The sequence below is a fragment of the Natrix helvetica genome (assembly GCF_964273705.1).
Source record: "Natrix helvetica genome assembly, chromosome: 1".
Classification (NCBI taxonomy): Eukaryota; Metazoa; Chordata; class Lepidosauria; order Squamata; family Natricidae; genus Natrix; species Natrix helvetica.
Genome location: NC_138548.1, coordinates 340,761,928 through 340,778,360, shown reverse-complemented (window position 1 = coordinate 340,778,360; position 16,433 = coordinate 340,761,928). Strand labels below are relative to the sequence as shown.

General features: G+C 46.5%; 1 protein-coding gene across 3 annotated transcripts in view; it reads left to right on the top strand.

Annotated features, from left to right (window-relative positions):
- The window catches only part of LAMB2 (laminin subunit beta 2), an 82,290-nt gene that overhangs the window by 34,436 nt on the left and 31,421 nt on the right, over positions 1-16,433 (top strand). For all 3 annotated transcript variants that reach the window (XR_014173835.1, XM_081935904.1, XM_081935905.1), the window contains exons 10-18: positions 1,149-1,328; positions 2,439-2,551; positions 2,634-2,713; positions 4,827-4,962; positions 7,009-7,167; positions 9,930-10,057; positions 12,740-12,860; positions 12,983-13,175; positions 15,368-15,511. Coding sequence is in view for 2 of the 3 variants with exons in the window: in XM_081935904.1 (XP_081792030.1) it covers positions 1,149-1,328; positions 2,439-2,551; positions 2,634-2,713; positions 4,827-4,962; positions 7,009-7,167; positions 9,930-10,057; positions 12,740-12,860; positions 12,983-13,175; positions 15,368-15,511 (1,254 nt within the window). In the remaining variant the exon portion in view is untranslated. The remainder of the gene's footprint in view (positions 1-1,148; positions 1,329-2,438; positions 2,552-2,633; positions 2,714-4,826; positions 4,963-7,008; positions 7,168-9,929; positions 10,058-12,739; positions 12,861-12,982; positions 13,176-15,367; positions 15,512-16,433) is intronic.

Sequence of the window (16,433 nt, the reverse complement as noted above, 5' to 3'; positions counted from 1 at the left end):
GAAGCAGGAACTCCGTAGGCAGACTCATAGAAGATGATTAAGCACAGGTGGTTGTGGATTCCCCCCCCCCCCCAAGAGAGATTATAAGTGAGGCGTTGGGAGGGGACATTTGCAGGAAACAACCGTTCAAATTAGTAGTTACAAAAATCTATCTGTGTATTCTAGCCGTGTCTGTTCGTTTGGACTATCTGCGTTGCTTCATTTGAATTATCTTGGTTGCTGCAGGGTTAATCTATTGAACGTGAGTTGTCTGGGCCCTCAGCCAAAGGATTCGTTATCTCAATAATTAAATAGTGGCAAACAGCCAATCCTGTGTTCTGGTTTATTCACAGGCATGGAGGGGGGTCAGAACACCCACCCTAGCTTAATTTTTACCTGTGCACCCTGGAGCGGGCGGGGTTTTAATTAGGGCTTATTTTGGCTAGGGCTTATATTGGGCACGCATGTAAAAATCAAGCTAGGACTTACTTTCTGAGTCGGTCATATTTTCGGGGAAACACGGTTAGAAGTAAATGCTGGTTTCCAGCCCAAAAATAATAATCATAAAAGAGCAACCATGTCAGTGTCAGGCACTGCAAATAGCCATAAGTGTGGACTGGTTCCTTGGCACTCAAAAAGTGATCGTGGGACTATGGGTGGCCGACAGAATTTCAAATCCAGGCCGCAGGTAGCCCTGTGGAGAGGTCTACCATAACTCGAAATAGTCACTAAGCAACTGGTCGTAAGCTGAGGACCACTTGTAGTATCTCACCTTTTCTATAAGCAACATTATTAGCCAGTGATAATCCACAAAAAAAAAAGATAGGGTGTTGTTGTTTTCTTTTTGCTTTGGATCTGAAACCATTAGTGCGTTAATTGTTCCTTGCTGGTCTTTTTTACTTTAGTTGACTTTATTGCCATTATACCTTGTACAATGAAATTAAATGCGATCTTCAGTGTACCATGGTAGTTCAGGTTGTGGTCGTTAAGGAATCACGTGCAGTCATTAAGCACAACATCATGGGGGCTGGTTCCCTCACTGACTTGACTTATTGGAAGCCGGCAGTGGTGATGATGTGACTGTGGGAAATTCTTTCTTTAGACTCTGAATTTGTGGCCAGTGTTCTCTTCACTGCAGCTCCATTATTCCCTCCTCTTCTGCCACGTAGCCTGTGACTGTGACCCCGACGGGACGTTAGACGGCGGAGTGTGTGACACACACGATGATCCAATGCTGGGGCTGATAGCCGGACAGTGTCGGTGCAAGGAGCACGTGGAGGGAGCCCGCTGTGACAGATGCAAATCGGGATTCTCCGGACTGAGTGCAGAAAACCCACAAGGATGCCAGCGTAGGTACCTTCCTCCTTGAAGGGTTTCCCTGGGCTTAGATGGGGTTTTCCACTAGGGAAGCCCACGTGATTCTAACCCCAGCTGGCCTCTTGGGATGGGTTCTCTTAAAGTGATACTTCTCAGGGGTTGACACAAAGAAGAGGGAGTCAAGCTATTCTTCAAAGCACCCGAGGGCAGGACAAGAAGCAATGGGTGGAAACTAATCAAGGAGAGAAGCAACTTAGAACTAAGGAGGAATTTCCTGACAGTTAGAACAATTGATCAGTGGTACAGCTTGCCTCCAGAAGTTGTGAATTCTCTAACCCTGGAAGTTTTTTTAGAAGAGATTGGACAACCATTTGTCTGAAATGGCATAGGGTTTCCTGCCCGAGCAGGGGGTTGGACTAGAAGACCTCCAAGGTCCCTTCCAACTCTGTTATTTCATTCCATTCCATTCCAGGGTAGCATAAGGAATAAAATGAAGGATACATTGGAAACTCTGGCCCTAAAGCTTACTGGCTAAAACGTCAGCTTGCCTCGCAAAGCCAAACCAAAAAAGATAAAAGAAATGCTGTAGGGCTTCAGTGACCGTCCTCTAAAATCTGGGAATAGCAATAGCACTTAGGCTTCTATAGCGCTTCATAGTGCTTTCCAGCCGTGGCCCAAGGGTGGGCCATGTGGGGTTTGCAACTGGGCCACGGAAACGGCCAGCAAGCGCATGCACGCGCATTTGCATCCTCACTTGTGTGAGCAACAGGCAAGCATGTGCGCATTCCATTTAAGTGTGCACATGCCTCCCGGCACCTCTCTCCCCTCCCCATCGACATGCAAAGCCAGAAATATTGGGGAACTCTGATCTTTAAGCGGTTGACAGAGTCAGCCTATTGCCCCCCTCCCCCCCCCCAACCATTGTTGTCCTCATTTTACCGAACTTGGCAGGATGGAAGATTGAGTCCCACCTTCAGCCGGTCGGGATCGAACTCCTGGCAACGAGCAGGGTTAGCCTGCAATATTGCATTCTAACCACTGTGCCACCACGGTTCTTCAGTGGGGAAATACACATTCATTATGGTTCGATAAACCGGGAAATTCTTGAGACTGGGGTGAGCTTGCCATGTTTGACTTAACAGGCTGCCAGTGTGACCCCCGAGGCACAGTGCAAGAGGGCCCCCAGTGTGATGCTATCACAGGCGATTGCTTCTGCAAGCGCTTGGTTTCTGGGCGCAGCTGTAACCAGTGCCTGGTAAGTACTAGACAGTTAACTACCACTTGTCATTTGGGCATTGTGTTTCTCTTGAACTAACGAACCCTATGTTGCTTTCCAGCCAGAACACTGGGCTTTGAGTCTTGATCTGTATGGCTGCCGTCCTTGTGATTGCGATGTAGGGGGCGCCTACGACAACCAGTAAGGAACTATGGCTACAGTTCTGTGTGCAAAGGTGGAGAAGCTGGGTGCAGGGGGGAAAATGGGTGCAGTAATATCCATGCAATATCCGGGATGAGAAAAAATGAGGTGGGATGGCGAAGAATCAGATTACTGTGGGAGGAAAGGCGAAGTGCTCTGACCGAGGCTTCCCAAGAGCGTGAAGCAAATTCCTTGTCCCAACAAAAAAACCCTTTTATTAATTGACTGTGAATTCTGCTCATTCACATCCAGCAAAGTCTTTCAAGGGAGGATTTACGGTCACAGACCTTATCTGTCTTGGAGAGCTGACAGGCCGATATCTGCAAAACTTGGCAAGGAATCTCAGAGAGTCAGGAACCAATTAAGTGAACTAATTGTCTCCTGCAAACTCCACTCCCCTTTTGCTCCTCTTTTATTTCCTCTGGGAGGGGCCATTCATCATCCACCTGGGGCCTTACTCCCAAGTCGATCCCTGTTCTTTAGCTGTTCCCTTCGTCTGGCAACTCTGCCCATGCGCACACTGGGAACAGGCTCCAGCTGTTCGACTGCCTCACTGATGTCTGACTCTGAAGGCTGCCGATAACTGGCTTACAGCGCTGACCCCCATCTCTGCCTCTGACACAGAGCCCTCATCAAAGCCTTCCCCAGACTCCAGGACTGGCCCATGTTCCTCCCCAACCTCCTCATTGTCTGAATCTGCTGCCAGCTCTGCTGGCTGCTGGTGGGCCACAACACAAAGGAGAGAGAACTCTGTTCTTATTTACCCCATCTTTCTTCCATATAATTCAGAATAAGATGTCTGCACCTGAGACAGATGCCGAGGTCCCCCATAGAAGCACTGACTAAGCCTGAACCTATTTAACTTTAGTAAACCTCCAGAAGACCAAAGCCAGTTTTAACCCTGGGGACAAGGCGGATAGTCCCGTTCTCACTCAATTGAAGGAAGGGAATATTTATAGCTCAGGGTTGAACTGCATCTTTGCCTATGTTGCATCCATGTCCCCACTACTTCCCATCTCAGATGAATAAAGTTCTCCCCAATATGTTTTATACACAGAAACTAGAGTAGTCGTCCCTATCTTGATTTGAGGGGTCCTTGGTGCTCTCTGAACATGTCTTGGAAGAAATGTCCTTCTGGGCTCAGTTCCAAGTGGGGAAAAAGACACTGGAAACATGGAGGCTGCTTGGAAAGATGGTTTAATGGTGGACAGGACCACATGGCTTGAGTTCCTGAACAGAAAAGGGGGAATCACATGCTTCCAGATGCTGGGTGAAGAGGAAAAGAGGCTGAGATGCTGAACGTTTCTGGTTTTATGCCCTCTCTGGCCTTTGATCTTGATCTTGATATTCCGATTAGTTGTCAGACTTCCATGGGGCCATGCGAGGGCAACTCAGTCCAAGTTTGGGTGCCTTGCTGGCTGATGTAATTTCCCCAGGTGCCTTGTGGTGAGTTTTTGTAGAAGGCTAATCCTACCTTTGTTATGTAGAGTAGACTAGCTCAGGCTTTAATGGCTCATTGACAAAGGTGGGGGCAGGAAGCTGCAGGGAGCTACTTTGTCTTTAAAAACATGTTTCTCTCTTTTCACACCCAGGGAAATATAATATTCTGTCTTTTTAATATTTCCCAGGATATTTCATTTTTGTAGGAGAGGGGTGGGTTTTAACTTCCTACACTTGGTTATTTTCCTTGCAGACATTTCATTACCAAACTAGGTAATATCATCAGTGCTGGAAGGGAGTGGGGTTTGCTCTTATTTTTGTATACAATGTCTTTTCAGCATTGGTGGGCGTGTTCTTGGCGGTTCCTTGATTAGGCAGTTGTTTACTGTTAGCTTATTTGCCAAGTTGTTTCTTAATTGTGGTATTGTTTCCTTTTTTGGCTTTTTGATTGTCTCTTTTGAATGGCATGTAGATGTTGGTTAGGTTTGAGTGCTCCATGCGGCAGTGCTGCCACGTGGATTCCTAAGCAGAGTTTAACAACAAGGTCAACACTAATGATGTTACCTAGTAAAGAAACGTCTCAAGGAAACAACCAAGTTCAGAGAGCATCAAGGACCCCAAACCTGGGAGAACGATTTGCTTATTTTGAACCTGCTTCCTTTTCTTTTTACAGATGTGCCAGAGAAACAGGACAGTGTCGCTGCCGTAGCCATATGGTGGGCCGGCAGTGTAATCAAGTTCAGACTGGTTATTATCGCATCGTGTTGGATCACTATACCTATGAAGCAGAAGAAGCCCGTCTCCACCAGGTGAGGAATGGCAAAGAATTACCTGGGAGTAATTTCGTGTGTGGCCTCAGGCTAGCCACAGGGCAGAGGCAAAAAAAGCAGGTCATTGTATATTTCATTGCTAAATGACCCAGGGAGGACAAGAAGCAGGGTAAGGATTTAGTTCTGATTGCGGGGAGAGGAGGCTGTCAGTCTTTACCTGTTGCCAAATTTACTCGCATCCACATTTATAAATCAAATCCTAGGCACAACCCCAAATGCCAAACTCTGTTCACACACACACACAGAGGTTTTGTTCTAAGCAGCAAAGGGGAAGCCTAGTAGAGACTAACTGCTAAGAAGCACAACTTTTTAACCTTTACTGTTCTGTCCCATGATTCCAATGAATATGCAGACATAGGCTTGGCTGTCTGCCACGACGAATTACATAGATAAAGCCACCCTTGGCTAGGAGCCTAGAAAGTTATCTTCAAGAACCCAAGATAAAACTTACAGGATGCTTTCTCAACGGCTCATATAATGGACTGTTGTTTCATGCAAAGATTCCCCTCCCGTCGCTCAACTTATAAACCTTTGGGAGGGGCCACACCCTTAACCAGCTGTCCTTACTTCCTTCTATGACGTCTTCTCCACAGCTGTTCCTTTCTCCTATCAATTCTATGCATACGCACATCAGGGACAACCTCCCTCTGTTCCTCCTCACTACTCCCTGACTCAGATGCCACCTGGTGGCCAACAGGCCTCTCTAGTTCCTGCTCTGACTCCAAACACCCTCCAGAGTCTTCCTCATCCTCCAGAGCAGTCCCATAATGGTCTGAGCTGTCAGAGTCCACCAACAGCTCAGCCGGCCCCTGCTGGGCTACAACACTTAGTGGAGTTTTAACCCTGGAGATACATATAGCAGTTTTGAAGAGATGGTTTAAAAAGAAAGAAAGAAAAGAAAAGAAAAGAAAAGAAAAGAAAAGAAAAGAAAAGCAAGCAAATATTAGGGAGAAGGCTTTGGAATCATTCTCCAAAAGGGGCTTTGGAATGCTCGGGCACATCAACATAGCATTTTTTCCAGTGGTAAAATTCTTTTTTTTTTTTACTTCTATGGGTGTGGCTTGGTGGGCGTGGCAGAGGAAAGATACTGCAAAATCTCCATTCCCTCCCCACTCTGGGGCCAGCCAGAGGTGGCATTTGCTGCTTCTCCGAACTACTCAAAATTTCCGCTACCAGTTCTCCAGAACTTGTCAGAACCTGCTGAATTTCACCCCTGATTTTTTTTTGCAGCCTCTTAAAGCAGTCATGTCTTTTCCTTGCGATTGTGCTAACCAAAGCTGCAAGAGCCATATGACCTTAGCAAGAATCTCTGGGGAGACTTTTTCCTATTTCATTTTATTGCTATTTTCCATCCACAAGCATTGAAATGCAGCATGTTCTGTATTGTACAGATGTAGAATCTGCTGTGTTGCAGCTAATTCTAATTGTACTTATTGCTTTTTAATTTTTTTTCTCATCCTATTTTATTATGAGCTTCTTTGGGAACAATTTCAGGACTGGAAAATTATGTTTTATATGCAGGGGTAGGTAAAGTGGAAGTTTTCTGAGTCCGCTAAATAATTATGAATTGATAAGTTTGGTAACATTACAGGTAGTCCTCGGCTCATGACCACAATTGAGCACGAAAGTTCTGTTGCTAAGCAAGATGATTAAGTTAATTTTGCCCCAATTTAAGACTTTTTTGGTCTCAGTTGTTAAGTGAATCAGTTCAGTTGTCATGTTAGGAAAACGGTTGTTAACCGAGTCTGGCTTCCTCCATTGACTTTGTTTGTCAGAAGGTTGCAAAAGGTGATCACATCTGCAACCGTCATAAATATGAGTCGGTTGCCAATCATCTGAACTTGGATCATGTGACCTTGAACATGCTTCCGTGGTTTTAAGTTGTAAAAACCGGTCATACATCACTTTTTTCAATGCCACTATAACTTCGAAGAGTCACTAAATGAACTGCTGCAAGTCGAGGACTACCTGTAGAGATGTCTTTCTGAGGAAACGTTAACTGCTTACCATTCTTTCTGTTGGCAGGGAGCTGAAGTTATACAGAGAGTGTCCCTACCTGGCCGTCCAGTCACATGGACCGGGCTGGGCTTCGCTCGGGTGCTGGAAGGCAGCGTGGTAGAATTCCGTATCAACAATGTGCCATTTTCTATGGAGTATGATATCCTGCTGCGCTATGAACCTCAGGTAAGACCCCTTTGACTTTCCACTTGTCGCTTGGCTGCTGCTTCTCCTTTGCCATTGAAATACAACAGTGGTGGGATTCAAATTTTTGTACTACCGGTTCTGTGGGCGTGGCTTGGTGGGTGTCATATGGCTTGGAGGGCGTGGCTTGGTGGGTGCCATATGGCTTGGAGGGTGTGGCTTGGTGGGTGCCATACGGCTTGGTGGGCGTGGCTTGGTAGGCGTGGCAGGGGAAGGCTACTGCAAAATCCCCATTTCCTCCCGATCAGCTGAGACTCGGGAGGCAGAGAATAGATGGGGGCGGGGCCAGCCAGAGGTGGTATTTCCCGGTTCTCCAAACTACTCAAAATTTCCGCTACCGGTTCTCCAGAACTGGTCAGAACCTGCTGAATACCACCTCTGAAATACATCCTTTGGGAACACAACATTTTTATTAATTCTGCCCTTCACAATTTAAAACGGGTGTCAGACTCGATTTCATTGAGGGCCGAACCAGGGTTGTGTTTGACCTCAGGGGGGCTGGGGGAGGGCATGGCCAGGGTGTGTGTGGCCAGCTCGACTCACTTGTGTTGGGGGCGCCTGTGGTGGGCTAAGCACTCTGCCAGTGGCCCTCCCGAGCTCTGTTTTCGATGGCAGAGGCATTGTGGGCCGGTCCCTTGCTGTTTCCAGACCAGCCCCATGGGCCAAATCTAAGGACCCGACGGGCTGGATCCGGCCCACAGATCTTGAGTTTCGCACCCCTGATTTAAAACGTATGATGTACTCTACTCATCAGAAGTCAAACCTCTAATAAAGTGATTAGGGATTTATAAGATGAAGGCATCAGCGTAATAAAAGCATGTTAGTGACAAGACTGTAAGGTGCAACCTTTCCGTTTTCTGGCAAAAAAACCCCACCCATTTGGAAAAAAATGTGGTTCACTTAACAATCATTCTTTTCACTTAATGGCCACGTGATTTGTTTAACGGCTGCAAGAAAATTTTTTAAAAAATTGGTCTGGATACATGGTGCCTCTACTTATGATTGCTAATTGAGGTCCTAAATTACCTTACTTTAACAGAATTCCCTAAATTTTCATTGTCACTAACTATCTAAAATGGTGAATTTCAATTTCATGAATGTAAAGTTAAATTGGCACGGTTGTTTCGGTTTGCTGCTAGGTTTCATCTGCAGCATTCACGAATTTTGAGCTTCTACTGCAGTCTTTTTCAACCTTGGCAACTTTTGTATGGATTTCAACTCCCAGCCAGCATGCTGGGAATTGAAGTCCATGGATCTTAAAGTTGTCAAGTTTGAGAAACATTTCTCTATCCACTGTATTCTTTCACCTTCTCTACCTGCTGTGAGGCCTCCACTTCCCAGACTATTTCCTTTGATTTTGTTACTTCACAGCAACCTGCTGTACAAAAATAAAACATCTGGAGGCCATTGCATCACTTGGTCCTCATGCCAGGAAAAAATGTGTCCGCTGCCCTGAAGATCCCTGTTAAGTACAGAGCCCGTTTTCTTTTTTCTTTTTAATTGGCAATCACCAAAACAATACTCTTAACAACTCATGTCATTGTCAGGGAGGAACTGATTCCAGAAACTGTATCCTCAATTGCCTCTAATTTTTTGTCAGGTTATAAGTCATGTTTGGCTAGCAGATCCTCAATGATCCTTATAGCAGGGGTGTCAAACTCAAGGCTTGTGGGCCGTATCAGGCCCACGGCAGTGGTGAAGTTCATTTTTTTTTACTATGGGTTCTGTGGGCGTGGCTTGGTGGGCGTGGCAGGGGAAGGAAACTGCAAAATCTCCATTCCCTCCCGATTCTGGGGCCAGCTAGAGATGGTATTTGCCGGTTCTCCGAACTACTCAAAATTTCCACTACTGGTTCTCCAGAATCTGTCAGAACCTCCTGGATTTCACCCCTGGCCCACGGGGTGCTTAGATCTGGCCCTCAGGATCATCCTGGAAATAGCAGAGGACCGACCTGCGGTCCCTCTGCCAGCGAAAACAGAGCTCTGTTTTTGCTGGCAGAGGGCTGCAGGAGGATCCCACCCCCCAGCCCTGCCCGGGCCACCACAGGTGCTCCCAACATGAGTGACATTGAGCTGGCCACGCCCACCGTGGCCATGCCTACCCGGCCCACAAGGTCAAACACAACCCTGATGCGACCCTCAATAAAATCGAGTTTGACACCCCTGCCTCACAGGATCAACGGATTTCATTTCTCAGTTTATTTCCTCCACCTCTGAGCAAGGAATTCAAGCCAAGTCTTCCCTTTTTTGTTTAATAATATGAGGTTTGGAAAGATTTCTGCAAATCTGCCCCAGGAAGAAAGTTGTGTTGGTCTAAAATTGTTTGTGGAAAGCGAAAGGGGAAAACCAGTCATCTTTGCTGGTGTTGCCTGTGGAAAATCCTCCCTTGTCCTACCCCGCTTTAAATTTCTTCATGCTCCCATTCCTTTTGTCTTAATTCCATTTAAAGCCCTCAAAACATGGGCGCACACAGTCTTCTCATTCATATATAAGTCTGAACAGTTTTCACCTTACTATCTGTCCCTTATTCTTGTCCGGACTGCTACCTGGCAGTGTTTCTCAACCGTGACCATTTTAAGATGTATGGACTTCAATTCCCAGAATTCCTCAGGCTGCATTGCTGGCTGAAGGATTCTGGGAGTTAAAGTCCAGCCATCTTAAAGCTGCCAAGGTTGAAAAATGCCACTATATGGTTTTCGTCACGTTACACCATGGGCAATGCCATTTGTTCCCCTCTTCTTTCAGTTTCCAGGAAAATGGGAAAAAGTGAAGGTGTCTGTGGTGCGGCCTGGGCCTGTCCCCAGCGGTAGTCCATGTGGAAACATCATTCCTGCTGATGACTTGATGTCTACCGCTCTCTTACCCACATCCCGGTATGTTTCAGTGAAAAACTAGAAAATGGAGATGCCTTGAATTTATTGCTGGGAAAGTGTAGTTCAAACTGACAAATACAGGTAGTCCTCGACTTACAACGGTTCATTTAGTGACCATTCAAAGTTACAACGGCACCGGGCAATGCGACTTACGACCGTCTTTCACAGTTACGCCCTTTGCAGCATCCCCATGATCATGTGATCAAAATGCAGATGCTGGGCAACTGGTTCATATTTATGACCGTTGCTGTGTCCCAAAGTGAGGTGATCCCCTTTTGCGATCTTCTCCCAAGCAAAGTCGATGGGGAAGCTAGATTCACTTAACAACTGGGTTACTAACTTATCAACTGCAGCGATTCACTTAACAACTGTGGCAAGAAAAGTCACAAAATGGAGCAAAATGTTAACAAATGTCTCACTTAACCACAGAAATGTTGGGCTCAGTTGTGGTCGTAAGTTGAGGACTACCTGTAGTGGTATTTTAATTGCTGAGAAAGGGAAATATTAAGAGGGATTCTACAGAGATTTTCAGTCATCCAGGTCATGGTTGTTCCAAAAGTGCTTTTTCATGAGGCAACTGGACTTTCTGGTTTTTTTCTTTGAAGACGTTTCGCTTCTCATCCAAGAAGCTTCTTCAGCTCTGACTGGATCCTTCCATTCCCCACCATCCAGTCAGAGCTGAAGAAGCTTCTTGGATGAGAAGCGAAATGTCTTCAAAGAAAAAAAACAAGAAAGTCCAGTTGCCTCATGAAAGCCCAGTTGCTTCCTCCTTGGGATTAAGAGGGATGGATTTTGAGGCATATATTGGCAGGATCAATTTAACTCAGTTCTCCATCCTCTTTGATCTAAGACTGTCCAGGCTAGTTTTAACTATCAAAAAATTTGGGGGGGATTTTTATTCTGTGTGCTGTATCTATATTGATTCAGTAAATAAGTAAATCAGGAGACTTGGATGCGTAATATTTTAACTACTCAATATCGATTCAAGAGGATGGATTGCATGATTAACAGATTCTTAATCTTCAAAACAGCATGCAGTTTTTTGTCTTCTTAAAAAGATGGCACGGACAGTAAAGAATTGTGCCAGGACATATTGAGTAACTCCAATGTGTTTGCAGGAATTTTCTTTGTCATAATTTATTCTCCTTCTGTAGATGAAAAATTTTAAAGCATAAGAAGCAAATATAAACAGCATAATAAACCATCTTCACTAAGGTACCAGAAATCTCTTGGGAGAAAAAAAAAAGGATTAGGGGTTAAGTTGGCAGCAAATAACAAAGCCTTAGTCAGTTTTTCCTGGAAACCATGCTGTATTCTTCTGCTTGAAAGTCTCAATGACAATCTCTAGACAAACTTTTCTCTGTAGCCATGATACCTGGTGCATTTAAAATGCACATAATATTATTTTTGTGTATGTAGCAAAATAATAAGCAAGTGAGATTCACAGAAACCTAAACTATATTAGAAGTTTATAGTGTATGATTAGAAGTAGCACCAACTTGTTTTGCTTCTCCTCCCATCCATAACAGGAGGCAGAGATTCCTTGATGATGCCATTCAATTGCCTCCATAGTACAGAGTGCAAGAAAGCCTTCTTCTGCCCATGTAATAAAGGTAGTCCTTGCTTAATGATGGTAATTGAACCCAAAATTACCATCACTGAAAGAGTCATAAAGAGAATAGAATGGAATGGAATAGAATAGAATAGAATAGAATAGAATTATTTATTGGCCAAGTGTGATTAGACATACAAGGAATTTGTCTTTGGTGCATATGCTCTCAGTGTACATAAAAAAGATACATTAGTCGCAAATCATAAGGTACAAAACTTAATGATAGTAATAGGGTACAAATAAGCAATTAAATCATATTAGGAAACAATCAATATAAATTGTAAGAATACAAGCAACAAACATACAGTCACACAGTCCTAAGTGGGAGGAGATAGGTGATAGGAATACTGAGAAGATTAATAGTAGTGAGACTTAGTAAATAGTTTGACAGCAGTGAGGGAATTATTTGTTGAGCAGAGTGATGGCATTCAGGGGAAAACTGTTCTTGTGTCTAGTTGTCTTGGTGTGCAGTGCTCTAAAGCGTCGTTTTGAGGGTAGGAGTTGAAACAATTTATGTGATGGGTCTGTAAATATTTTCACGGGCCTCTTTTTGACTCGTGCAGTGTACAGGTCCTCAATGGAAGGCAGGTTGGCAGTAATTTTTCTTTCTGCAGTTTTGATTATCCTCTGACATCTATGTCTGTCTTGTTGGGTTGCAGAACCAAACCAGACAGTTATAGAGGTGCAGATGACAGACTCAATAATTCCTCTATAGAACTGTATCAGCAGCATCTTGGGCACTGCTTAATGACCACAGTTGTGGCAGTCCCCAGTTGCCATCGTTAAGCCATCATCATAGGCATCATTATTAAGCAAGGTCCTCTCGTAACCAGGATGTCTGACTTCCCGCTGGCTTCCTTTTTGACCTTGCTTGTGGGAAGCTGCAAAGGAACCTCAGAAATCTGGAGCAGCTGTGGTTTGCTGCAGCATTTGGAAATGCGGGCCATTTACCAAACACCTGGCTCGCGATCATGTGACAACAGTGGGCACTGCAAATGCTGTAACTTTGAGGGTAGGTGAGGTAGGTGCTGGAGACCTCTGTGGAGTGAATTGGCATTCTCATTCCACAGGTACATTGTGCTGCCACAGCCAGTCTGCCTAGAACAAGGAATCAGGTACACCATAAGAGTAGAGTTTACCCATTCCGGAGGGCGTGAGCATTTGAAAGGCTCTGCTGTACTCTTGGACTCTGTAAGTACTGAGATTGGTAAACCCTGGCACGCCTAGCAGAGGGAGAACCATACCTGGAGAAACCAGTTGCAAATACCCAACCATATCCTCTTCTCTCCCTCTCTCCTTCTCTTCCTTGGAAGTTGGTTCTGGTGCCACGTTACTCCTCCTTGGAGATGTTCATTGCCGGGGACGCCGCCTCTATTGCTCGCAAAGAGACCTTTGAGCGCTACCGCTGTGCCCAGCAGGCTCGCCCCGTGATTAAGGGGCCCACCCCGGAAGCTTGCGCCAACTTGCTCACCAGCATGTCAGCCATCATTCACCAGGGGGCACTCCGTGAGTGTTAAATTGCCCAGATACAACCGCAACCCAGGGGCTCGACCCAGAAGAAATCATTCATGTACTAAGGGAGGCTTTCCCACCTCACTCAGAGGAAGACCGGGAAAGTTCAAAGTGAAGCCCTGATGGGATGGGAGAGACAGTTCCTGGAGACTCTAGACCAGGGCTGCCAAACTCAATTTCCTTGAGGGCTGCATCAGGGTTGTGTTTGACCTCGGGAGGGGTGGGGGGAGGGCGTGAGTGGTAGTGGTGGGGCTTACCAGCTCAATGTCACTCACTCCATTTTCGACTGCGACCGCCGCCTGCAGTCCTCTGCCAGCAAAAACAGAGCCCAGGGGGTGGGCCCACGCAACCCTTTCAGGCTCCGTTTTCACTGGCAGAGGCACCGGGGATCTAAGCACCCCATGGGGGCCTTGAGTTTGACACCCCTGCTCTAGGCCCGTGATGGAGAACCCATGGCACGCATGCCACAAGTGGCAACGCTGAAGCTGTTGCCCTACCTCGGTTCCAACGCTTATGTGTGCGCTGGCCAGCTGATTTTCAACTGGCCCACCCACACTGCCCTTCCCTTCCCAGCAGTCTCCTTCTGATGTCAGGTAAGTACAGGTCTCGTGTAGAGGCTCTGGGAAGGCGTTTTCGGCCTCCCCAGGCTCCAAAAAAGCCATGCGCGGGGCAGCAGGGGAGTCATGTATCCAGCCACGTTACGGGGGGGGGTGGATGGCGTGGAGGAGCATTAAATTATGAGGGTGGGCACGCTTGCACATGCGATAGGGCGCACAGGTGTGCTTTTGGCACCCGAGGCGAAAAAGGTTCGACATCACTCTGCTCTAGGCCTTTCCCACATGTATCTTAGCAAAGTGTGAATATGTCCTGGCAACCCCTTTGATCTGAGGTCTCCATGGGGTTGCTTTGCCCTTGTTCCCAGCCTATACGCCAGACAGTTTTAAAGTTGTCCGTAATCCCGACGTTAAGAGTTTTCCTTTTAGCAGCCGATAGGTTGCAGTAGTTTTACTGCGGCTGCAATAAAAGCAGCTGACCAGTGGCTATTGTTCAGGCTGCCTTTGAACACGGGTTTATGGCTTTTCTCTGAAGCCTGGAGGAATGCTAAAACTGCCTTCAAAGTCAGCCTGAACCATAGCTAACGGGAACTGCGGGGTTGCATTATGAAACAGCAGCAGAGATACATCTGGCCCGTGCGGTCCCAACACCCCGACAGCTGTGTTTGTGGGCAGCGAGCCAAGGCAGAGATCAGCTCAGATCTGGCATGCAACTCACCTGCTGCCTCCCCCAGGTGGCCTTCCAGCTGGGAGAGGCAGGAAGGGAAGCAGGTAGAAAACAGGTAGACACCAAATCCATAGGCTGAGCCGCCTCCAAGTCTATTGCTAATGACAGCGGTGCTATGATTGGGACTCGCTTTCCTTGACGATGTGGAGAAGGGCTTGGGGCTTGGGGAAGGCCAGACCATTAAGTCAGAATAGAAACCTTTGGGACTGGTAATGGGATATACCGTATTTTTCAGAGTACAAGACGCACCTTTTTCCCTCAAAAAAAGGGTGAAAATCTGGGTGCAGTCTTATACGCTTATACAGCATTTTTGGCCTCCCGAAACCCCGCCCACTTTGCAAAAATGTCCGCGCATAGCTTTTAGGAGGCTTCTAGAGTGCTCCTGGGGGTTGGGGAGGGGAAAAATGAGCGAGAAATCGACCGATTTTTGCTCGTTTATGCCCCCCCCCAGCCTCCAGGAGCACTCTACAAGCCTCCTAAAGGCTATGCGCGCCCTCTCTTTTTTTTGTGAAAAATGAGCCGTTTTTGGGAGGTCTGCAGAGTGCAAAAACTTTTTTTTTTAATTTGCCTCTTCAAAATCTTGGTGCGCCTTATACTCAGAAAAATACGGTAAACTGCCAGTTTAGCTTTCTGTTCATTCACAGCCAAGAGGCGAATGGTCCAAGTGAGTGATCTAACCGAGCTCAGGGAGAAGAACCCTGGCTGCTCTTGTGCAAGCACAGACAGGGCTGACCCTGGCAAAAACACCTTCAGATTTTCCCCCTTACATAATGGAGAGAGGGGATACAGGGTCACTTGGGCCTCGGGTCCATTTCTGTGCCAATGGGAAGGAGAAACGAAGGAGCTTATCGCCAAAGAGCATCAAGTCCTTTTTCTCTGCTGCTTGTTCTTTCCTCTGTCTCCAGCCTGCCAGTGTGATCTCCAGGGATCTCTGAGTCTCGAGTGCAACCCAAGTGGCGGACAGTGTCAGTGCAAGCCTCACGTCATGGGCCGCCGCTGTGAACGCTGCACTCCTGGCACCTTCGGCTTTGGGCCTGGGGGATGCAAGTGTGAGTGAAACTCAGCTTCCTTTCTTCTTTAAAGCACAGCTTCTTTAAAGCACAGTCCCTGCCAGCCCAGCTCATGTGCTGTTGGAGACAGTACAGAAATATCGATCTAAGCAGGTTGCTTTTGCTGACTGAGCGTTGACTGGAAGTGCCGTTAGAGGTGATGGAAATTGTTTAGGGGGGGCTTGTTGGGGTGAAGAAGCAGCTTGCAAGGACAGGAGGAAGTTCACCGTCCTATCTCCATCTCTATTTTTGAAAATGTATTTAGTGGGAACTGGTCCTCTATGGAAACTTCAGCCCTTTTCCACGTAAGATAAACAAAAAGGTTCCCCTCGCACATATGTGCTAGTCATTCCCAACTCTAGGGGGCGGTGCTCATCTCTCTTTCAAAGCCGAAGAGCCAGCGCTGTCCGAAGACGTCTCTGTGGTCATGTGGCCAGCATGACTAAACGCTGAAGGCACACGGAACTCTGTTACCTTCCCACCAAAGGTCGTTCCTATTTTTCTAATTGCATTTTGTACGTGCTTTTGAACTGCTAGGTTGGCAGAAGCTGTGACAAGTAACGGGAGCTCACTCTGTTACCCAGCGCTAGGGATTCAAACGGCCAAATTGCTGACTTTTCTGATCGACAAGCTCAGCATCTGAGACGCTGGCAGATATTTGTTATCAATCAATCGGAATAGAGCTGGAAATCTTCAACCAGCTGGCTTTGTGCCTAAGACTAGAACTCACAGTCTCCCAGCTTCTAGCCTGGTCCTTTAACCAGGAGACCAAACTGGTTCTTTTTCAGAAGATCAATCAATTCATAATATTGAATTCCCGTTCCTGCTAGTCAACTGAGGTGCCTCAAGCAGCAAATGAAAGAGGAGCAGTAGGGGGGGGAGGGAAAGCTGAGTTGGAAGTTGATAAATAATATATCTTTCA